This window comes from Rhamphochromis longiceps, linkage group LG17 (assembly GCF_057381845.1).
Source record: "Rhamphochromis longiceps isolate RC_006_pf linkage group LG17, R_longiceps_female_GT1.1, whole genome shotgun sequence".
Lineage (NCBI taxonomy): Eukaryota > Metazoa > Chordata > Actinopteri > Cichliformes > Cichlidae > Rhamphochromis > Rhamphochromis longiceps.
Window position 1 is genome coordinate 19,522,665 of NC_140573.1, and position 23,178 is coordinate 19,545,842.

A 23,178-nucleotide genomic window follows, 5' to 3' on the forward strand; every position below is an offset into this window, starting at 1 on the left:
GTGGCTGATTAGTGAACACTTTTTATGGACATTCAAACAGAAGGTTCAAAAATAAAAGTCAACACATTTCACCATCAATAAAATGTATTTATTTGGCAATTTTTCAGTTCTCTCTCTGCTCAGGACCACTTACAGGAAAATATAACCTGAAAATTCAAACATCCATTAAATCCTTTAAATTAAAAAAAACCCCAAAAAAAAACCTGATTCTGCTTTTTTGTGGGTTGACGGATTTGCAGAGCTGACCCTTAGTGTCGGCGTGAATACTTCTACGGTATAAAAAAGTCACTTCAAGCTGATGGGGCATGAACAACATGTGGAGGTGCACATTTTTCTATAGAGACTACAAGGTGTAGATCCTGGTGTTAGTGTAACAGCTGAGTGTTTTTTAAAAGCGTTCGGCATTTGCAGAAAGGGAGATATTAAACAAGCAATAATTCCAGTCTTTCATTTACAGTCATTAGAAACAGGTGCTCATCAGGTGTAGTTTTACTTTGGACAGAGCTAAGCTAGTCATTTACAGTCTTTATGCTAAGCTAAGCTAAACAGTAAACTCTCAGACTTGAAGTAAAATCCAGCTGAGCATCTCCCTGAAGGAAAGTTTTAATTTCGCTACAGACATTCTTTTAAAAGAAAGGTCACCTAAAAAAACCAAAAAAAAAAAAAAACCCAACTTCCCCCCCAAAAAACCCTGACATTTAATAAATGTTTTTGTATTTCTATAGAAGACAACTTGAGTGCATTTTTGTATCAATGCTGGGACCTTTTTTAAATTTTCAGTGGCGGAATATGGCTTTTATATGTTGCTAAGAAATTTACAGTCTGAGAAAATCCAAATCCAAACTGCAATTAGTTTCGTTTAGCACAAAGACTGAAATCAAGGGAAACGAAATCAGAGAAACTGCTAATCAGCGTGTCATCAAAACAGCTACCAGTCAACATAGCTAACATTACAAAGGGTATAAGCAGCCACTGTAATGTTGGGTTTTTTTTTTGTTTGTTTGTTTTTTTACATCCTTTTAGCTTTGACCATCTTTGTGATATACTAACATCATCATGGTTATGTTTAATTTTCATTGTTATTAATTAGGAATAAAACATTTGAAGCCTTTTAAAAACAGGTACCCCCCCCCCCCCCCCCAAAAAAAAAAAAAAAAAAAACCAAAACAAAACCCTGTACCCTATAGATCCTTTTAGCCTAGCTTAACATAACGCGGAAATTGAAATGGGAGGAACCGCAAGCCTAGCCTACACTGGCAAAAAAAAAAAAAAACAAAGACAAAAGACCCACACATTTAATAACTACTGTAAATAATTTCAATAACAATGGATTTTTTTTGGATAAAAATATAGAAATGACAGATCTTTGTTTTAGCAGCAATTAGCATTAGCTTGTTAGCTAAACCAGATAAAACTAAAATCTACCTTTAATTAGGTAACAGGCCTCTTTAGCTATTTATACTAAGCTGGGTTAAAGTTGCGGTAACAACACTGGTCAATTTATAAATGGGACATAATGTTCAAAATGCTAATAAAATAATTTCTAACCACAGATATTTGTAGCTAAGCAGGCTAACTGTTTTCGCGTACTTAGCTTGGCAGCTTTTATTAACCTAACATCATTGAGTGAGTTCTTTCATATCACCAGAGAACTGAGGTGGATTATATCAGAGCCAGAAACCAATTGCCCTGCGTTAAACCATGTATTTAGACCACTAGCACTTTGCTAGGTCTATGGAAGCCCACATCTGCCAAAAATAAACTATTTACGATTTTTTTTTTTAAAAAGCTGAAAATATTCACATTTTAGTTCAGGCTCACTATGAATGTGATATTCGTATTTGTCTAATAAAGAAAATGTTTTTCTTTTTATTTCAAATGCATTAATATCAGATGTTGTTTGAAGAGATAGCATCTTTAAATTCACCACAGAGGAGAAAAACCAACTGTATTACAGTTAACTGAAAAGGTAAACAATGATTTAATGACATTTCATTAGATTTTTGTTGTCATCAAATCCGTTCTGCATCATTAATTGGCAAACTGTACATCCAATTCAATCCGTGTTAATATGCAGCTGACAACTGTTACTCCTCAAATAAATATTCGCTTTTTGGGTAAATTACGGAGCCTTTTCTTTAAAGAAAAAAAAAAATTACTATCGTTGATTAGATTTTTTTCCCCCGCTGGATTTCTTGAGAGTGTAAGATGTCCCCTTTTAACTGGAACCAACAATTTCAGGCACTTTCTCAGCAGGTTGTCCAAAGGCAACGTTTCAGGAAAATTACAGCAAATTACGATGAACACACCGACTTATTCAAACATTGGAAATATTTCCAGGGCGTCACAAAATCTGGAGGTGTGAAGAGCATCTGTACAGATTGTTGCTGTTTCAGGACAGTTATAACTGTTTAGCAGCTCCTTCACAGTAAAAGTGTTGCATAATGAATTGTCCTGAATTGTCACTGCAATATAAAATTAATCGAGCTGCTTCTGCAAACAGCAACGGTCTGTTTTTACAGGAGATTCGCATGATTTAGTTCCGATTTCTACGGTCCTCATATGCCAAGAAAAAGGAATGAAAGTTGTCCAAATTAGAGATGAACAGATTCAAATTTTAAGTTTGGTAAATCAGCATTACTGAATAAATCACAACAATTTCAATGCTAGATTACATTTATTATTGTTCAGATTTTTTTTCAAGTTTTAGATTTTGAGATTTGAGGCATCAAAAGTACAAATACTCAGAATAAGTAATTTCTTCCCCGAAAAAACATTTTTCAATTGCCAAACGTTAAACTATAAGAGACTAGAACAAAATATTTAATTAATAAATTGATGATATGAATAATGTAAAATCTATGAAAGTCATAGAAACTCACAACTTAACTGAATACAGCAAACCTCAAAATATTGAGAAACTGCATCAAAAATGTTAATTACTCAATCAAAAAAAAAAAAGTCACTCATGTTTGACTAAATACATCAAAGCAGTTAATAACCGGATAAACTTTTGGAATAATAAACATATTTATGTTTACTTTCACATCACACCTGTTAAAATTTTAATTTCAAACAACCTAAAACTGTGACTTTAAGGTCGAGAAAAAAACCCAAACAAAAAGCCACAGCAAGCTTTTAAGTCACAACAGAGTAACTTGCAACCTTTGCAAATTGTAATTTTTAAATTTATCAAACGAAATGTTTTTTTTTTTTAAAGATGTGTCAGTGCAATAATAAATATAACCATGTACTGATTAATTTACATGATTTTTGTATTGAAGTAGTAAAACTAATGGTGTGGGTCAAATGTTTTGTATAAAAGTTTCATCGGTGAAATTTATAGTTTTACTTTAAAGTCACGCTTTATAGTAAGTTTAAATATTCACTTTTTATGAAATTATGGAAACCAAATTTTTACGCATTGAGTCCCCATAAGGTAACCACAAAGAAAATTCAAAAAACAAATACAAAGTTGTGTTAATACTCAGCAAGTTGCATTTATAAGAAAATACCTGGAATAAAATGTTCATTCTGAAAGTGAATTTAATTGAATACTCCATTGATTTATAAACAAAAAGTTTTAAGAACGCATATTTAATTTTTTGTATAAACTTTTGATGCCACAAATCGGAAACTTTCACTTTTATATTACATTTTTTCCCTGGCATAAATGGGCCTCCGCACATGGTTTCCAGATGGGAATGAATATTTAAAAAACAAAAAGAAACTAAACCTAGGAATTTTATTTACATTTTTAACATCTTATTCTCTTATTTACACTTTGTTCCTCCATTGCATTTTCATTTCCATCTGAAATTAAAAAAAAAAAAAAGTCAGCCACTTCCAGCAAACAAAAATGTGGTGTCTATTTCCGTCACGTCTTCGGTTTTAAAATCCACGCCGAGGATCTCTGTCTGATCAGGTAACAAGATAATACTTGATCTGCAGATCGAGTCGGGCTGTAACGTTTCACTTCAAACCTAAAACCAACCGTGCAATCCTCAGCATGTATGTTTAAAAAAAACAAAACAAAAAGCCACATTTTAAATAAGAATAATGCGTCAGCCCTTTTTATTCTTCCTTCTTATAAAACTCAGTCTAGCCTGTTCTGAAATGTGGTTTCTAATGTGAGTGTAAAGCTATCGATTCTTCTAACCTAGAAGGTCACTGAGGATAATTACCCAATCTTTTCCCGACAAGAGGCATCCTCTCCTGAAAAAGGAAAAAAAAAAAAAAAAAAGCCCTTTCCTCATGGCGTCCACAAAGTTCTCCACGTTTCTGAGCAGACGTGGCGCTCCTGCACATCTGCTGATCTCAGAGGGAGGGGTTTCACCAGGCTTCGTTCCGCCTCCCCGACTTAGACAAGCTGGGCTTTGTTATGCATTTAATTCTAAGTGCAAGAGCAGCGCCTATGCTAAGGTCCTGTATTTTTCAATTGTTGAGTGGCAGTATGACCACTTCCTGTGAAGAGTCCTTCAGTCCCCATGAACTTCCAGGTTTTTTCCCTACAGTTTTCCTCGCTGGAAGAACGCCTGTTGACATAAAAAAAAGGTCATCAGTAGAAATGAAACAGGTGAACTCGGCCGTAAACCAAGAAAGAACAACAACTCGTACCTTAATGTAGTTTTTCAGGACTTTGACGTCAGGCTGCTGGAGAACCTGGCAGAGCTCCTGATGGATAAAAGAAAAGACAAACTGTTAGCAGGCTTTCTGACACACCCACCTGTCCAACGTCAAACACTAGGTAACGTTCAACCACAGTTCGTCCAAAGTACGGAGAGTCAGCAGGGTCAAACTATATATTACGATACCAACAAGAAACTATCAAGGGCGGGAAAAAAAATGCAAGAACAAAATTATTAAACATATTTAAATAAAGAAACACTTTGAAATGAATAAAACTGAACATAAATAAAGGAACACGTCTCGAGGTATTTTTGGACGTCAGGGTTTAAGCTTTTCTGACCTGTGAAATTTCCGGTGCCACCTGGAGTGATGGCAGGTACTCCTGCTGCAAGAACTGGATGAATTCGAGTCCCTGAAACAAAAACAGCACGTGTTCAAGTGGAAGCGCGGTGACACATAACAAAGCTTGGTCAACCACAAAAACACATTTTTACCCGTTTGAGATGAATCATCTTCAGTGTCAGAGCGCACTCCGACAGAACCTGAAAAAAAGAAAACAGTTGAGGCTTGTCACCAAAACGCGATTTTTCTTTTATTAAAGGTGGAATTAAAGAAACTCACCAGGACCGTCTGTGCATCTGACAGGTCAAAGGTCGGTTTGAGGGGAGCCAGGAAACAGGCTGGGACGATGTGTTTGTAGATAAAGTCGGGGAAGCCCACCATGCCGTCTTTACCTCCTGCAGAAGAAGAAGAGCTCAGAGTGAAGCTCACACCCTGTATTGACCAGCAGGGAGCGACAGAAAACGAGCTTCCTGCTCACAGGACACGACTTCCTGTCGAGGTCATGTTTCAGACTCACCCCACAGCTCCACCAGTTTGGTGAGGATGATGAAGCAGGTCTTCTGCGCGATGGGGTCGGGAAAGTCGACAGCGCCCTGAATGATGGTGAACACGATGCGCTCCATGTTTTCTGCCCCTGGAAACAAAACATTTAACTTTGGCCTGTTCTTTCATTTTAAGTATAATAAGAAAAAAATATTCTGGACCGTTTTCTCCTCTTGTTTCCTTTCCTCATTTGTTTCCTTCTTCCTACCATCTCTTTTTTTCCCTTCATTCCTTCCCTTCTTCCTTTCCTAATCCATTTTCTCTCCTTCCTTTTCCCTTCATTCCTTCTATGCTTCCTTTCCCTGAATGAGCCCTCCCCTGTGAGGTTCAGACCCTACTTCTGTGTCTACGTGTTTCTTGGCATGCTGAGTGGCGCTCACCCTGATTGGCCATCACCTCGTTCATCCCACTTCCTGCGATGGTCTGGATGAAGCTGAAGTAACTCCTCCTCAGCATCTGCTTCTCCAGTGCCGCTGTCTGGTCGTTCTCTTCTGCCGGGCGTGCCAGAACCTCGAAGATGGCAAGGACGAGGGGCATGAAGATCTGCTGCAGGAAGGGAGACACCTGCCGCTGCCGTGGCAACAGGAGAAGTTTGTTAAGGATGGCGAGTCAGAGTGTGCAGGAAGGTTTGGTGCTGGTTCAGCGGCGGCTTACCTTAAACTTGGCAGTGATCTGGCTGATGAGCGGGATGAACTCCTGTAGATCTTTGGCCTCGCAGTCCTTCAGCATGTGCTCTGAGGCAGCGGGGACGAAGGGCAGCACCTCCTCCTCCATGCAGATGATCATGCGGTGCAGGAACGAGCGGACGGAGCTGCGCAGCACGCTCCGTTGCACGGGGCAGCTGAGTGCGGGCAGGAAGGCCTGCAGGCAGTCCCGGTACACCTCGGTGCAGCCACACTGCTTCACTGTCTGCTTGTTGCTGAAAGCTTTGCTGGTCCGGCTGAAATGCCACAGACGGTGGCGAGGTGAGTAGCACGCCGTGGCGATGGACAGAATAATAAATAAATAGATCGTTGATGGATTCTTACCTGGCGAAGCCGACGGCGTGACTCAGGCAGTCGGCGAGGGCGGTCTGACGCTCCTCCTCAGTCTCCTGGGGGAGTTTGGTGAGTAGCAGGCGGAAGGCGTCCATCAGCGGTGTCAGCAGGCTCCTCATCAGTGCCTGCTTCCTCTCCACAGGGCTCTCGCTGTTGACGATGAGGATGCCGGCTGCCTCAAACATAAAGAGCTGGTCGTCGCTGGTCAGGAGTGCCGGGAAACCGTTTTCCTAGACAGAGAAATGCATGAGTTAGTATAGGAGGAGGAAACAGCAAGAAGAGGCGGTGTTGTGATACTCACAGGTGGAGTGAGCTCCAGCAGGTCCTGAATCCTCGTCAGGATGTCCTCGACGAAGGCATTCATGTGTTTACTGCCAACAGAGAGCAGTAAACGAACACTGGGTTTTAAAGTCAACTGAGCGTATTTTCAATCATTCGTATGTTCTTTCTTAAATCAGACTCTTCGTTCATGGATTCATTAACTACATTAGATTCACATCCGACTGTAATGAGTGTCATTCTATATTTCTGTCATGGAGCAGCCTGAGCAGACGCCTCGGGGCCTTAAGGCCTCACTGAGGGGGCCTCCTGGTCAGATCCACCTCACTCTGCCTTCCAGATTGAGGCTAAGTTCCTTAGCATCATTCTTTCTACTCATGACCACAGCGGAGGTTAGAAATCTTAATAAATAAACAGCTGAGAGCCACACCAGTGAAAGCTGGAGGTCAAAACCTGATAAAGCCGACAGATCGAAACCGTCATCATAAACCACTGAAACTGACTCCAGCCTGAGTTATGAACAGGTTCAGCGTCAGAGGGCAACTTGCTCACACGTTTCATGTCTTTTTTGTCTTTGTGGTAATATAGAAAGAAAAAGAATCATCTGATTTCAAAAGACTAAATATTACAAATTATCTTTTAAAAACATGGCTAGACATGTAGTTTTACAAAAGTTTGCACATGTTCAGTGCGTCCCCCTCCGGACGCTGTCGTCCACACGACAATAAAACTCGTCCCAAATGTTTGTGATGTGTGGACTCACCACTGCTGTTAATCTACCTGCTGGCAACCACAAGAAACTCACAAATCTGATCTAACAGTTTGTGTTTCCATGGCTACTGTGAACGAAACGACAGCTGTAGTTTCTGTTCTATTACGTTAAAAAGAAGCTGGTACAGCTCAAAGAGTTTATGAAACAATATTTTCTCAGGTTGTAGTTTTGCTGTTTTCTGTGTAAACATCACATTTTGTTGTGGTGGAGTTATTCTTGGTGTAGCGCACACTTGTGAAGCCTGTTGCCGCATCAACGGCATCACATGGCTTCCAATGGCAACGGCTTGCCATTGGAAACTGAAACATGTGATATTGTGCAGCAAGTGAAGCTGGACTCACTGTAGGGTTTTGATGAATCTGGAGAACAGGTAGGCCACCCTGCTGCGGACCTTCGGGCTGTTGTGTCTCAAGCCTCGCTGGTCCAGGAACGCCATCAGCACGCCAGGAATGTGCTGTGGCTCCACGATAAAGAACTTGTCGTATCGCACAACCGTTTCAAAGAACTCCAGAGCGACGGAGGTGTGCTGGTAGCTGCTGACACCGCAGGAAACCAGCTAAGGGTTCAAAAAGAAAACGCGTTTAAAATTTTGCCGCACAGGCGCCGAACCACAGCCGAGCGGTCATGTGACTCACCGTCCTCATCATGTCCTGCAGGGCGCTCGTCTTGGCCGTGTCTCCAGAGAAGTGGGCACCATGCGCCGCCGGTAAGGCCTCACCCAGCATGTAGAGCAGCCTGATGGCGACCTCCACCTCCATGAAGGGTGCTGTCTGCCAGTTCCTAAGAGGAGATATTACAGCTGAAACATGGCAGCTGCGTTTTTCCCACCTCTCTAAACAAATCAAAACATTTCTTACTGCATCGTGTTGGTGAAGACGCGGCGGACGGCTTCCAGCAGCAGCTCCGGTGAAACCTGAGCGAGTCGATCCAAAAGCATCTTCAGCTGCTTCCTGTACTCCACAAACATCGCCTCGTCCTCGCCCTGAGAAACAACAACAGCAGGTGTAATGCCTGCCACTCTGCCCCGCCCTCACAGAGGAAGAAACAGAAACTCACCTCGTTCTCAAAGTTGTACTCGTCATCGTACGTGAGTTTTTTCATTACAGCGAGCATGATGGCCTATGGTGACAGCGAGAAAACTTTTTAATGATTTGCCCTCAGATAAAGACGTGAGAATGCACTGAGCGCGCTCAGAGACTCACCTCGATGTTCGCTTTCTGCTGGTCCGTCAGCTGAGGAAGCTATGAACAGAAAACAACCTCAGAACATTTTAAACCACTGCTGTGAGATCCGAAGGTCCCTAATTTTTAACATGTTCTCACTTTTAAACTTGTTCCTAAAAGTTAGAAAAGCTGCCCGGGCCTCAGAAGCCTCACCTGTTTGAGGACGTGCAGGTACTCGTAGCAGAAGCCCACGATGTTTGCCGAGATGTCGTCATCCTCGTGCACCAGCAGCTGCACCAGCAGAGGCACTTTGGCCTCCACGGCCTGCAGCGTCTCCGCTGCGTCCTTCACGTTGCCGGTTTTCGCCAGCTTGGTCCAGCTCAGCACCAGACTCTGACCCATGCCGTTCACCAGCCGTGAGAACTTGGCCAGGAAGTCCACATCCTCCTCCTAAAGGGGACAGGAAGAGGAAACATAAACATGAAGCTGTAACGGAAACACATTCTGCAGGAACAGTTCAGCGCTGCAAACTTAAGAAAACAAAATCAATTTTTAAACTGATACATGTTTAACGAACCAGCTGTCAGACCACAAACACCAAATCCTCCTTTCATAAACACTGAGTTTTTGTAGAACTGAGGCCTCAGTGTTGCTGCTTTTTTCCTTTAAGTAAAATATTCTTGTGTTAAACGATGATCTACAGCAGCTATTCTTCACTTGGTGTCTTTTGATTAGCTCTGGACAGGCTGTGAACAACGATGATGGATGGACAATGGAAATGTTTCATGTTTACATTTAAGTCACAGCTGGAAATATTTATAAAAACAGCAGAACGGTGCTTTAAGTCACTGTCAGACATTTTCAGGACCCTCGTGAGCCTCTGTGGCTGTGATGGGCGTGTTCCTTGTATCCATGGTAACTCTAACCTGCTCCACGTTGAAGAAGCCTGCTGACTGTAGCACTTGGCACAGAGACTCTACCAGCTTGGTTTTGTCCACTGGATCCATTCCCTTGTTGACGATTTCAAACAGGCAGTCGCAGGCCTCCTCCCTCAGCTCCTCCATGGACATCTGGCTCAGCAGCAGGTTCACGAACCTGAAAACACAAAAACAGGTGAGACGTGATGGCCAAGGGTCAGAAATCATGTATACGACGCCTCTCCCCGTGCTTGTTCTGACCTGTCATTGGCGATGAGGTTGAGGTCGATCCAGGACACGTAGGCTCCGACCACCTCCAAGCACTGACAGGTGAGCTCGGGGTGGGACTGCTGGTACGTCTGCAGGATCTGGAACCAGGACTCCACCAGGCTGGGGATGCTCTGCTCCCTCATGCTGTCTTTGATCAGCGTGTTCCTGCGAGTCTCCTGCAGGAATACATGCAGCGAAATCATCACCAAAGCTACAAACGCTTCCTATGACACATTTCCTGTTGGGTCATGTGACCACTCTTCCTTAGAAACCAGTCTGTTTTTGTGAGTAACGTGTGGGCCAGAGCTCTGCGGGTTTCCTTTCCTGCAGAGGCTTCTTCCTCCCACATCAGCCTGCTCTCCTTCTCTAACTCAGCAACAAATATAAAACACCACCAAAAGTTTTCCCATCATGATCCGCTTTCTGACCTCCGGCGTGTGCAGGATGTCTCTGTCCACCACCTCGGCATCGATGGCCATCAGTGTCCTCAGGTAGATGTCGACTCCGTGGGGGTTCAGACCCACCAGGGACAGGATGTCGAAGAAGAACTTGGGCCACAGAGTCATGTACTCCATGACGAAGGTGAGGGCGAACACCTGTGCTGCCTTGTTCCTGATGAAGGCCTTCTCGGGCTGAGTGTTCATCAGCTGCGGGGAAGAGGAAGAGACGAAAGACGTGACAGCGAGTCTGTGAGGAGATGTGAGCGAGGCTCAAATCTGCACCACTAAAACAGTGAAAATTACTGTGATGTTTAAACTGGCACAAAGTTGTGACATACCTGAAACTGGAGCCACTTCATTAGAGTCTCTCTGATGAGCTGCTGCTGAACAGCACTCAAACTGCAATGTCTGTAATACACACACACACACGCACACACACACGCACACACACACACACGCACACACACACACGTGAGAGCAGCTCCAGCAGGTAATACTCATCATGTGATCACGTGTGAAGAAGCTTCTTTCTCACCTGAACTTGATCTGATGCTCCAAGACTTGGAAGCAGAAGAATTTGACGTGGTCATCACTGAAACACAGAAATGCATTTAACAGCTGCAGGTACGACTCTAACACACCTGTGGTGTGTGGGCGGGGCACTCACCTGTAAATCCCTTTGGCGAGAGCCTCAGCACAAACCTCCCAAGCGTCCTGAGACTCCTTCAGCTGCTCGAAGTAAGCGATAGCCTGGAAATACACAGAAGGGCGACATCAATGACATCACCAGCTATTGCTCTACTCAAGCAGCTCTCACACCTCCTCCTCTCCTGCACCTTTACATCCGCAGAGGGTTTACTGGTGCTGATGTCAGGTTTTAATCTGAGTGTGCTCTGCTTATCTTGTTTCTATTGGACGCTGATGGAGCTCCAGATGTTTTTTTAGCAGGCCAGTTCAGCACCTGAACGCTGTCTTTAACTAAGAAGTCGTGTTTCTGGAAGCTCTGCACCGTGTGGTTTGTGTCTCATCTTTGAAACGGAGCAACAGAAGTGTCTTCAGCGTGTTTAAGTATGACTAAATGCAGTTTTGTACCAGCTCAAACACAAACACAGTGAGAAAAGACCTGTAAACATCTGCAGGATGAAGTGAAAGTGGCAGATAATCTGTCAGGCTGGCCGGATGCATTCATGGTGCAGAGCATCCTCGTTCTCTAGCAGAGATTTAAACCTGATCTCGTGATTATTCCTCCAGATCCTCTGAACAACCTGAAGCTTCAGTACCCAGACTCTTCCTTCACTCCACTGATTAACCTCATTTTTGCTGCGTTACTTCTGTTAAAGTACCCGTGACATTGAGTAAGATTTACTACTTTCAGCTCCTGACGTGTCATCTTTGAACCATTTTCAACTCATGCATCTGTAAACCCATCCTGCTTGATTTTTGTGACTGTTTTGGGTGTGTGGGTGGGGGGTATCAGTGGCGATGTGTGGTAGTGCCTCACCCTCTGCCTGTAGGGGGCATCGGCGTTCGGGTTGAGCCCCAGCAGGGCCTGCTCGTCCATGACTACAGCGACAGACTGGCAGGCCATTCGTGGGTTAGCTTTCCTCCAAGGCCAGTTCACTCCTCTCTGCTGCTGCCGGCCAGAACTCTCTCATCTGCAGCAAGGAAAGAGACGATTGTCACAGCACAGGTTAGTGAGATTGAAGCAGATTAATTAGATGATTTAAGGGCAGTTACAGGTTTCAGGTGTCATTTGTTCAGGTAAACTGTTTCAGCAGAAGCCAAAGAAACACGATCAGCTTTAGAGGTATTAAGGTTACAGTTAAAGAAGCACAAGAGACTTATTTTTAGTGAATAATCAGAAATCCCAGGAAAACATACAGACTCCATTAAATAAAAAGTGAATGGACTCCATTAAAAAAAACAAACAAAAAAAACCACACATCACATTTAGTTAAAAACTCTGTTTTTCATCTCTTGCTCCCATCCTAGTGCCGTTAAAGTTTTATTTATTTTAATTTGTCCTTCCTTTCCTTCATCCTACTTTAGTTATATTCCCTCATTCATATCCTACTTCCTTCCTTCTCCCCTTGATTCCTCCATTTTAAAAACTCTTCCTCTTCCTTTTCTGCCTCTTCTTGCTTATTTCTATCCCTTTTCTTAATCTTGTCCGTTGTTCTTTCCTTTGTGTACTTAAGACTTGTTGTTGCTGTTTGTAAATACAAATGTAATGAATAAAAGACTCAAAGTATGTGACTGATGTTGTCAGATAAAAGTAATAACTCAAAAAGAAAGGCTCCAGAGATGTGGCTCTTTCCAAAGGCCATTTCCTTTTTATCAGATTAGTGGAAATTTGATTCTGCACTGTAGTGATGATAAACACATCAGATCTAGGTTGTAGTTTCAGTGAAACATGTGAGCAAGGGTGGGATGATTAAGTTGATTATTAACACAGCTGGATAAACAGGGCGCCTCTCTACCAAACTCCATTCACTTTTTATTATATTTCAATAAAGAAAGGTTTGGGTGCTCTTCTTAACCTTATTAGCTTCGTTTTTTTTTAATTCACCAAGTACGTGGTCGAGTAGGTGTACACTGCTGTACAGTAATAACACATCTGCTGTAGAAAACGGGCATTTCTCTACCAGACTCCATTCACTTTTGGCCCAATTTAGAGAATTTGTCCAGCGTTCTTATAAAACCAGATGTAATCAAAATTACAGACTGAATTACGTTGGCTATGTACTATGACAGGTAAATAGGTGTCCAGCTGATAGTCAGTCCAGGTGAGCTGGCAGTGCTCTTGCCCGCAGTGACAGCTCGGGTGGCGTTTGTGGACGACGGAGACCGAGGGTGATGCAACACGGGGCCAATACTCCAGCCTCCATGTTTACACCGAAACACCACCCACAGCACACGGTCTCATCTCTACCGAACACCTGAGCCCCAGGCGGATATCTCCATGTCGCAGCTCCTGGATGAAGCCCACCTTCGTCAGTTAGCTCCGAGCTAACACCTTCACATCGGAACAAACTAGCTGCTAACGCCAGCTAGCCTGCTAGCCGCTGAACTCGCGGGCGGGCGGAGGGCGCTCCTCGCATGGTTGAAACTCAACCAAACCCCGCCGACTTCACCCGAAGGTGTTTAATTAGATCGGCTGTGACGGTGCGGGGGAGCGGATGGAGCCGAGGGAGGTTCTTCCCCGGTTTATGACGGCCCGGTGAGGCTACCTGCCCGCGGCTCCGCGAGCTCCACAGCAACTTAAGCCTCACGCAAAAAAACTCAGCAAGCCTCAGCCCCGTTTGCAGTTCACAGACAGAGCTCAGAGGGGAGAAGAAGAATGGGATCCTACCTTAATGAAACCGTCCTCCTCCGGTGGTTCTTCTCCGTCAGCGCCTTACAGAGCCGCCGGGAGTACCACTGCACGAAGCGTGTCCGCGCACGATCACTTCCGGCTCACCGCGCGTGACCCGGAAGAGGGTCCGCCGTCACTGCGTCAGCAAAACGTGCACATTTTTTTAATTATTTATTTTTTTAATGATCTTTATCAAAAACAAACTGTTGTTGTTACGGTTGAGCATTACTACAAGATAAAAAAAGAACTGAAAAAGAAAAGTGAAAGAAAGAAAGAAAGAAAGAAAGAAAGAAAGAAAGAAAGAAAGAAAGAAAGAAAGAAAGAAAGGGCAATGTAAAATCTGAGAGTATAGGCATAGACCATGAGAATAAAAAGGGAAATCACGATCCACATCTCAAATAGAGAGGCCTCCTTTGAACATAAACTGAACTTATTGAATAGTACAACAAGTTTACAGGCTTTCTTGTCATTTACATGTTTTAGCAACTTACTCAAGAGTTTAAGATCATTCAGCCATCTGTTTATACATGGTTTAGCTTTGAAATGTCTGCATTTGTGAATAAAAATGTTTCCCAGTAACAAGACAGTCCTAATCACGAAGTCTAAATTGGGTTCTCAGCAAGCATCCCAAGTTTAACTACAGTTACCGTCAAATGTGCTAACTGAATTCCCCTCGGCTGTAGCCAGCTCCACGCATCAATTCAAAAGGAGTGGACTGAGAAAAACAAGTGATCCAACAAGTGAACCCTAACTCTAATTTTGAACATTTCATTAGCATTTTAATTCCTCTGTTTGTGCAATCTTTTCTTGATTTTTTAATTTTATTTATTTATGTATTTTTTCAGTGAAGCTGTCAGACTGCAGAGAAGCTTCAGACTGAATTTTGGCTGGATTTAATTCTGAGGTTAAAAGTTAAAGTTCAGCTGGAACTGTCATTTTCTCTGTCTTACACAGCCTTTGCTTCATTAGATCAGTAGATTCATTGACATGGAGATGTTGAATCAAGACCGCTTTATTTATTTTAAATCAGGCATACAAAAGGCTAAAAGGTGACAATAACAGGACAGAAAACACAGTAGGCCCTTTGTGTTGTTCCTGAGGTCACAGATTTAACATCTAGTTTGTTTTCTTTAATGAAAGTCACAAGATGGGTTCAGTATGGGAAAGATGAACTTTTATAGGCAAGCACATAGACCATGATTACTAGATCTGTTTCTTATGAAGTCAAAAGACACTAAAGAATACATTTACCAAGATAATACATTCTTCTTCTTGTTTTTTTTCTTCTTCTTCTTCTTTTAATTATACAAGGTTAAAGATTCCATGAGTATGTGAACACCTGTAACCGTGTGATGACAATAATCATGCCACAGGAAGAAAGAGTGCACACTTTACTTTGAATTTAAGAGTTCAGATCACAGCTTTACAGCAGGTAAACATCTGAAGGAGCATGTGGAACAGATGTGCTCCCTAAGACAGCACATGACAGGACACAGCTGACAGCTGATTCTCCCACACTCAGGCATCCAATCAGAGTGTGACATAATAAATCAATACTCAAGAGTGATCGACTCTCATATTGATCATATCAGTGTGGAGCTCTCTTTCTTCAGCTCCACCTGCTTGCAGTGGAAAAACCATCTTGGTCAAACTCTTTATTTTGTAACATTTTTGTGGTCTTAAAACAGTATTTCTAAACGGGGATTGAACCACGAGCCTGTTTTCTCCTCCGTGCTTTGATGTGCTGACTGAAGACTCGTCCTGCTGTTCATTAAACAGCAGGAAGCCTGATCTTTCTTATAAGGATATAGGGATAAGCACTATATCTTTCTATTTAAGATATAGACAGATATATGTAAACATACATCTGTGTGTTTGATGTCCAGTGTTCATGATTATTCTGGTAAAACGCTGCAGGATTATAAAGAGGATATATTTCAAATAAAGAAATCACTTGTATTATAATCAGTCCAGAGCTTCCTGCCATTTAACCCTCCTTCATTAAAAACAGATTTTAGCCTCAGAATGAAGTCATACCATCGCTGACACAGATTGTTTGACAGATGTTTGACAGATCATGGGTCAATAACTTATCTTCTTCGGTTTCTGGGGGGAACTCAACTCGGACGGCACCTCTATGGAACTTCCGCCCTCCATTTGACGTGCGCATGCTCCGCCCTGCTGCTTCCTCTTTTACTGTGGCAGTGAGCGAGAGGCACCATGAAGGCGTCCGGCACAGTACGTAAACCGTAAATTTACACTTTTTCACTCTTCACACGCGGCTTCCAACAGCACATTTAATAAAATAACGTCTAGTTTGAGGGGCTCGTGCAGAGCTATTTCCATAAAGTGCGACTTAAAGCGGCAATTTGAGTCTTTTCACCCCGGTGCGTTCGCGTCTACAACATGGCGTCAGCACCATGTGGACTGGGCTCAAACTGAGGGCTGCAGCCGGAGAGAGTGCGAGCTCTGACGCCTTCACTGAGAAAATGAGCTCGGCTTAAGGTGTGGAAAGCGGTCCAGCAGTAGCACTGATCATATTTAATCTGATTTAATTTCAGCGCAGCTTGATTTGCGCTAGTAGAAGCTAACGTTAGCAGCTAATGTGAGTTCATCTCTGACCCGAGCTATCGGCGTGCTTTTTAACCAGGCATAGTGAGCCGGTTTTTTAGTAGGAACTGTAGTTTTTAATCATTGTTTTATAAATATCTGGACTTTATGGAGCTTTTTTTTTTTTTTTTAAAGTCTTAAACAGTTTTTTTTGTAGAATCGCTGCTTTTTCAAAGCGAGTGCGGTCAGTGAATGAGTACCGTAAAAACTCCTCCAGCTCACAGCAGTTATTCTCCACTGTAGGCCAGAACTGGAGTTGATATAAAGTGTTCAGAAACAGACACAAAGGCTTGGCAGCACAAACTGAAACACGGACTCAATGAACTGCCTTTAATCCGTATAGAAAGCACTGAATGGAGCGGCTGCAGAACCTCTTTTTAAAAAAAGCCCAATTTAAGGTTTTCTCCAGATACTCAATAATTCAGTGTGTGTGCACACCTGTGGTGGTGATAGAAATAGGAAATGCTAAGAAAGATTTCGGCTAATGATGACAGCAAAAAAACCCCAACCTAACCCCGAGGAAGTATAAGATAAAAGGAAACCGTTATGGATTCTTGTTTTTAATAGAAAAACACAAATTTTTAGAGGATTGCGTTATTTGTAGTTTAAAATATAATTGTTCAAAAAAGCTTTAAGATATCAATAAAAACTGAAGTCATTTTAAAGTTTTGTTTTTTAGCCAAAATGCCACTACACACACCTCAGATCCGTCAGTTTAATGATAATTTAATCATGTTTGAATGTTTGTGGTAAGAAAATGAAACTGTTATTTTATTATTAGTTTGTTTTTGGTGATGTTTAAGTGAGCAATGTTATTTGTAGCTTGTGTGTCATTTGTGATGTCTCCGTACGCACCCAAACCCAAAGGTCACGCCGTTTTCGTGGCGTGATTTTGTCTGGCGTGCGAACAGGAACTTGGTCCTTGTCGCCTTTCTCTGCTGCTGTCGTGCCTCTGAAAGTGAATTCAGGGATCAACATGTCCTATTGTTGTCTCGCTGTTGTTGCTTTGATCATTTTACCTACATGTGACGCATCTTCATTTTCTTCCCACAGCTTAGGGAGTATAAGGTCATTGGGCGTCTGCTGCCCTCGGCTAAGAACCCCGCCCCCCCTCTCTACCGGATGAGGATCTTCGCCCCGAACCACATCGTAGCCAAGTCTCGCTTCTGGTACTTTGTCTCTCAGCTGAGGAAGATGAAGAAGGCATCCGGAGAGATCGTCTACTGCGGCCTGGTGAGTCTCTGTTTAACCCTCATTTCTTTTTTCCTTGTTAGCGACTCTGACATCGTCTAATGGCTCGTCGTGTTTTCCGGTCAGGTCAACGAGAAGACGCCTCTGAAGGTGAAGAACTTCGGCATCTGGCTGCGCTACGACTCCCGCAGCGGCACCCACAACATGTACAGAGAGTACAGGGACCTCACCACATCTGGAGCCGTCACTCAGTGCTGTGAGTACTAACAGTGGGCCAACGAGGCGCCGTTAGAAACTGTTTTTAGAAATCAGACGAATTTACCTGGATCACGGTGAGAATGAGGTTTGGATCTGCTTGGTTTACGGTTAATCCCAAAAGTGGGGATTCTGTTTTTCACAGCAGCAAAATATTAAAGATGATTTCAGATTTTGACCTTTTGTCGTGTTTTCATGAGAAATGGGGAGCTGGCTTTGTGCTTTCCTGGCAGATATATTGATCGTTGTGTTTTTGTCAGGAAAAAAGTTTGCTGATGAAAACTTGGAAATGTTTTCGCCAGTAAAATTAACGACGGTCAGCGTGCAGCCAGATTAAATTTTTCTGACTTGTTCTTCATTGTGAGGATTTCTCTGCTAAGGACGCGCCGATGGAAACCTCGGACAGTAAATCTGCAGAATCATTTCCGTTTTGTAGTTTCATGGCATCTGAGCGTGCTCCTGCAGTTTCTCCACGGTTTTAAGGACCTCCTGGCTCCAACGTCCAGCTGAGCTCGCACGAGCGCTCTGAAGCGCCTGTTCACTGGTTTTTGTTTGAGCTGCTAAACCCAGCTGTGTGTCAGCGCTGTGGTGTGTTTGGTCTGAGCTGACAGCTGGTGGTCAAACACCTGAGTGTGGACGTAACTCCTGCCTCTAAGGAGGTTTTAGGCTTAATGATGAATTAATGTCATCATCTGGATTATTTAACAGGATTAATTTAAACATCTAAAATTACTGAACTATTATTGTTCCATCACTGATGCCGTTTCCTCCAGCGTCTGATCAATGATCTCTAACGAGCAGGAAGGCGAGCATTTCGCTCACATCTGAATCTAAAAATTGAACCTTAGTAGAAACGAAGAGCAGCAGGTGACGTCTGAGCGTTTTTAGGGTTTAATTTTTATCTAAACCCTAAAAACCCTTAATTTTGCAGGGCGTGGAAGATTTTATCAACAGATGTCTGCACAGAGCGGCTGCTTCCTGTTTGTTAAGCTCTGCCTCCTAACCTCTCTTTCAGATCGTGACATGGGAGCTCGCCATCGTGCTCGTGCCCACTCAATCCAGATCATGAAGGTGCAGGTGATCGCCGCCAACAAGTGTCGCAGACCCGCCATCAAGCAGTTCCACGTAAGTCTTCCTCTCGCTGCCCTCCCTCATCAGGAGGCGGGACTCTCTCTGGGCTGCTGCCACCATTGTCAGCTCCAGCTTGAAAACCCGCCACACCAATGGCCAGATTCCTCTTCCAGGTTTCGAGTCTCCATCTTTAAACCTGGCGGTCATGAAGCTGGCGACAGACAACCGTTAGCGCCTTTGTTTGGCGCTTTAACGTCTGATCGTGTGACTTTTGTGTTTCCCTGCAGGACTCCAAGATCAGGTTCCCCCTGCCCCACCGGGTCCTGCGCCGCCAGCACAAACCCCGCTTCACCACCAAGAGACCAAACACCTTCTACTAAAAACAGCTGTATTTGTTTTTGTGCGGGAAATAATAAACGAATCGACCGAACAGCCGACGCCTCGTCTCTGTCTCCATCTTACTGTCACACAAACATCAAACGCTGAGCTGCCGGCGCTCAGTCCTCACATCACATTTAACCGTATTATGCCATTTGTATCATATTTGCTACATGAGTGTCTGAGAGCTCATCAACATGATCAATACTTGACATAATTTCAAAATGTTATGGACAAAACCTTTTTGGGGGTCTAAATTTCACATTCTTGTTAACAAAAAGTTGCCCAAAACACCCACTGTATCAACTGTGATGCAAAAAAAATCTAACAAAATATATCTTAAACAACATGATATTGCAAAACAATTGTTATGAAGGTTATTAAACATATGAATTATAATATTTCTTTGATGGGTTGGATTGGATTACAGGGTTAAAGAATAAAAAATGAAGCACAGTTTGAACAGCAAAATTACCAATAAAGTCCTGTTAGTACACAGACCATACTGTCCCATATTTATAGGGTAATTAAGTTTTTATTTTTATAAATTGATTCAGTGTGGTATGAATGGGGGAATGCATTTGCTAAATATTCTCCAAAGCTGTCTGGCGGGCTGGTTCTGGAGCCCGGGCCTTATGACGCCCCTGATTTAAAGAGCTGAACTTTGACCCACCCTCTCATGTATTTTATTTTTTATTTTTATTTTTACATGGCTTCAAACTTAACATAAATTAATATTCTGGAGCTAAAACTTTCATAAATAAAGGATGGTCTGCCTGGGTGTCAGAGGACCGTGAATCCAATTCTGATTTTAAACTTTTAAAGGTGTCTTACAAATGTAGAAAATGGGACTACTTCTTGTTTGATATTTTCTCAGATGATGAACTGAAGCACTTTTATCCACCTTCTCTCTAAATCCACCAGACATGACATCACTGTGATGTTTGTGATGGTCACATTTTAGTTTTTGATGAATGTGATCAAACACCAATCAGCTGACAGTTTCTATTGGTCGAACCTTAAAGAGTGATGAAACTGCTGAGGCTGACGGGCAAATCAAATCCCAACAAATCCCTGATCTCTGACCTTTGACCCTAGGAGTAATTGTGAACTTGCTGCTCTTATGCTGTCTGTCCACACAGTGGCAGTGTTGTCCAGGACATGAAGTGTAGCTGAGCAGCGATTTCAAAGCTGCCACCTCAACTGATTATTGATTAGCTTAACCTTTGTGCTGATGAAGGCCACCTTCTCCTCAGCCGACCTCAACCTCTAAACATTCAGAGCTCCGCCTGTCCAGATCTTTGTGCTGGATCTAATTTCCAGTTTGATGACATCAGGCCACACTCGAGATCATCAAGTGTGGATCGTAGCTGAGAGGCCCTGAAACCTGACAGGAATGAAAAGGAGAGACTTCCTAAACACTTTGTGTCGTCATGCTGTTTTCAAAGGTTCTGTATTTCTATGAAACTTACTCAATTGAAATTCTTCACAGTCTTTGGTGAGAATCTGAGGGACCTGCAGAAATGTGAAGGGTGAGAATGTGTGTTTGGTAGAGTGGCTCAGTGTGAATGTGGGTCCACTTCGGTTGTTCGGACTCGGCTGTAATCGTCCTCAATGTGGACTAACTTACAGAAAAGGAGTGAACTGGGCATGTGCAGAGAGGACCTCAGATAGCGCTGGAAAACTTCACCTTCATGAACACGTAAAATTGTTAGCTATACAGAGGGAGGCGGACAGCAGGAGGACGGCGGCGTGTTTTCCGTTATTTTTGAGCAGCTCCATGCACAGCACTGGTGACAGGAAGCTGGTTATAACTCCAGAAATGAATACCGCACAAAGCAGCTTAGTCTGTATGGCAGGGATTTTATTGTTGGTCTTAAAAGGCCGTTTGGTTTAAATTCTCAGGACTTCGAGCTCCGACTGCACACAGTTAAAGCTTCCCAGAGGAGCTCATTGGGAACGCCAAGCTGCCAAGAGCTCAGAGGCCCTTAAATGCTGCTGGCTGTTCTCTGCATGTTTGAAATACTGCTGATGGCTCTCACACAGAAAATAAGTGTAGGCAGAGAGGGGACGTCTGATACCAGCCTGCTGCAGGACCGAGCTACGGTGGCCCAGAGGTGCCAAATACTACAAACGTCAGAACTTTCCTCTGTTAATGATCTTATTTCCGAACGTTTAACTCACCGAGCATTAGCATCAGCTAGCTCTCCACTGAAACCATTAGCTCCAGTTTAAACATGTGTGACGCAGAGCAGCAGAAACATGCCTGGGTGGATGTTTGACCCCTCTCTCATAATTCATATAACGCCCAAGCATGCATTCTGTGTAAACTCAAAGGCTTGTGGGATTTAATTAAAATTAAATTACATTTTCTGACTGGGTTATCATGGAAAGCATGACAGCAGAGACATTTTTCAGCTTCATCGCAGGAAAAACAGTCAGCCTTTACAAAATGATTCTGAACCTGAAGAAATCAGGGCTGGAAAAATGATCCTACTTTCAAATTTAGGTGAAAAACAAACCTTTCATGAATCTAAAATATTTGAATGCCGATGTGAGCCTTGAAAGTTTACCCAGAATGCACTTTTTATTAAATATGGGAGAGGAAACGACAACATGGCAGCAGCCAATAATCACAGTGAAAATACAGTCGGCCTGTTAAAGTCTGAACAATTAAATAATTGCCAGAAAATTCCTTTTTTCTGAAAATGGAGTGGTTAATGAATCTTCATAAGAGTTTTAATTTAAAATGATAATTTTAATGTTTTAAAATGTATTGTTTGTAATGTATAGTGCAATTAAAACTCAAAACATTATTAAGGGGTAGTGAAAACACTGTGAAATCACAGTGTCATTAAGTTCATGTGTTTCAGCAGTCTGAGAGTGGCTGTGGTCCAGGCATCCAGCTGGTCACCTACCAACTGGAATATCAGTGGGTTGGTCCCCAAGTCCCTGAGCAGACCCCAGGTTGTCCCTGATGCTTCCATCATGTATAAATGTTGGACAACGTCCTCGGGCACAGAGGAAGTGATGTAGGAATGTGTGTGTGATTTGGTAAAAGAGTAGTGTAGAAAGTGCTTTGAGTGACAAGCTAAGAAGGAAGGAAGTGCTCTGATTTCTCTCCTCTGCTCACTGTTTCAGGTTGTTTTAAGCCCCGCCCCCACCACGCACACAATGAACAGATTCAATTCAATTTCTTTATTGTCCCACAAGGGGAAATTAGTTTAGCAGCAGGAGGATAAAAATAAACAGAACAATACTATAAAATAATAATAACAATAATAATGATAGAAAGTTCAAGGACAATTATTTGCCATTAAGGAGACAAGACACAGTAGGGATAAAAGAGACCTGGAGTCTTTTAGTCCTCCTCGGAGGTACTCTAAAACGGCGGCCGGAAGGCAACAACTCAAACTCACTGTGAAGTGGATGGTTCACACAATTAATAATAGAATGAGCCTTTCTGAGCACATTTCTATTGTAAATAGGGATGGGTATCGTTTTGGTTTTATCCGATACCGGTGCCAAACTGGTACTTTTGAAATGGTGCCGGTGCTTAAACGGTGCTTAAACCGGTGCTTACAGAATGGAGAACACAAAATTGGTCCAAAAACCTCTCATGTTCAGCTGTTTTTTTGTAAAAAGATAACAATGTTAGCCTTTTCTGCAGCTATGGGGCATATATGGTATCACTCTTGGCTGGAAGCAGTGCTTAAACAATGGAAAAAACACAAACTTTGTCCAAAAACCTCTCATGTTTAGCTGTTTCCCACTTTTTCTTTGGTCATTTTAGCCTTTTTGGCCAGGGTGAAGGGAGGATCTGCCATCAAACAAGAAGACAGCCGCATGTAGCTGTGATGATGTTTGCTAGTTCACCTTACATGCATTAATGTAATAACGTGGTTAGCCTACTCAACATAAATTAT

At 42.8% G+C, this 23,178-nt stretch overlaps 2 protein-coding genes, 1 long non-coding RNA gene and 1 other non-coding gene across 4 annotated transcripts in view; 2 read left to right on the forward strand and 2 right to left on the reverse strand.

Annotated features, from left to right (window-relative positions):
• Positions 1 to 23,178, reverse strand: part of LOC146649589 (uncharacterized) — a 272,903-nt gene that overhangs the window by 41,936 nt on the left and 207,789 nt on the right. The window lies entirely within an intron of this gene.
• xpot (exportin, tRNA (nuclear export receptor for tRNAs)) lies at positions 100 to 13,858 on the reverse strand. The gene is made up of 24 exons (XM_085386534.1): positions 13,745 to 13,858; positions 11,894 to 12,047; positions 11,060 to 11,142; positions 10,928 to 10,984; positions 10,731 to 10,800; positions 10,381 to 10,599; positions 9,944 to 10,128; positions 9,692 to 9,860; positions 8,979 to 9,215; positions 8,805 to 8,843; positions 8,659 to 8,721; positions 8,460 to 8,584; positions 8,238 to 8,382; positions 7,944 to 8,158; positions 6,853 to 6,922; positions 6,543 to 6,781; positions 6,169 to 6,454; positions 5,895 to 6,084; positions 5,489 to 5,605; positions 5,251 to 5,366; positions 5,124 to 5,171; positions 4,970 to 5,041; positions 4,618 to 4,674; positions 100 to 4,535 (listed from the first exon to the last, which is right to left on the reverse strand). The coding sequence occupies exons 2-24, from the start codon at positions 11,978 to 11,980 to the stop codon at positions 4,509 to 4,511; spliced, it is 2,916 nt and encodes a 971-aa protein (XP_085242660.1). The 5' UTR covers positions 11,981 to 12,047; positions 13,745 to 13,858; the 3' UTR covers positions 100 to 4,508.
• Positions 15,864 to 19,304, forward strand: rpl18a (ribosomal protein L18a). The gene is made up of 5 exons (XM_085387044.1): positions 15,864 to 15,985; positions 17,411 to 17,590; positions 17,675 to 17,804; positions 18,819 to 18,928; positions 19,162 to 19,304. Exons 1-5 carry the CDS (start codon positions 15,968 to 15,970, stop codon positions 19,252 to 19,254), a joined length of 531 nt encoding a protein of 176 aa, XP_085243170.1. The 5' UTR covers positions 15,864 to 15,967; the 3' UTR covers positions 19,255 to 19,304.
• LOC146649594 (small nucleolar RNA SNORA68) lies at positions 17,206 to 17,337 on the forward strand. Its single transcript, XR_014908373.1, has one exon. It is a non-coding gene; the product is annotated as a small nucleolar RNA SNORA68 (small nucleolar RNA).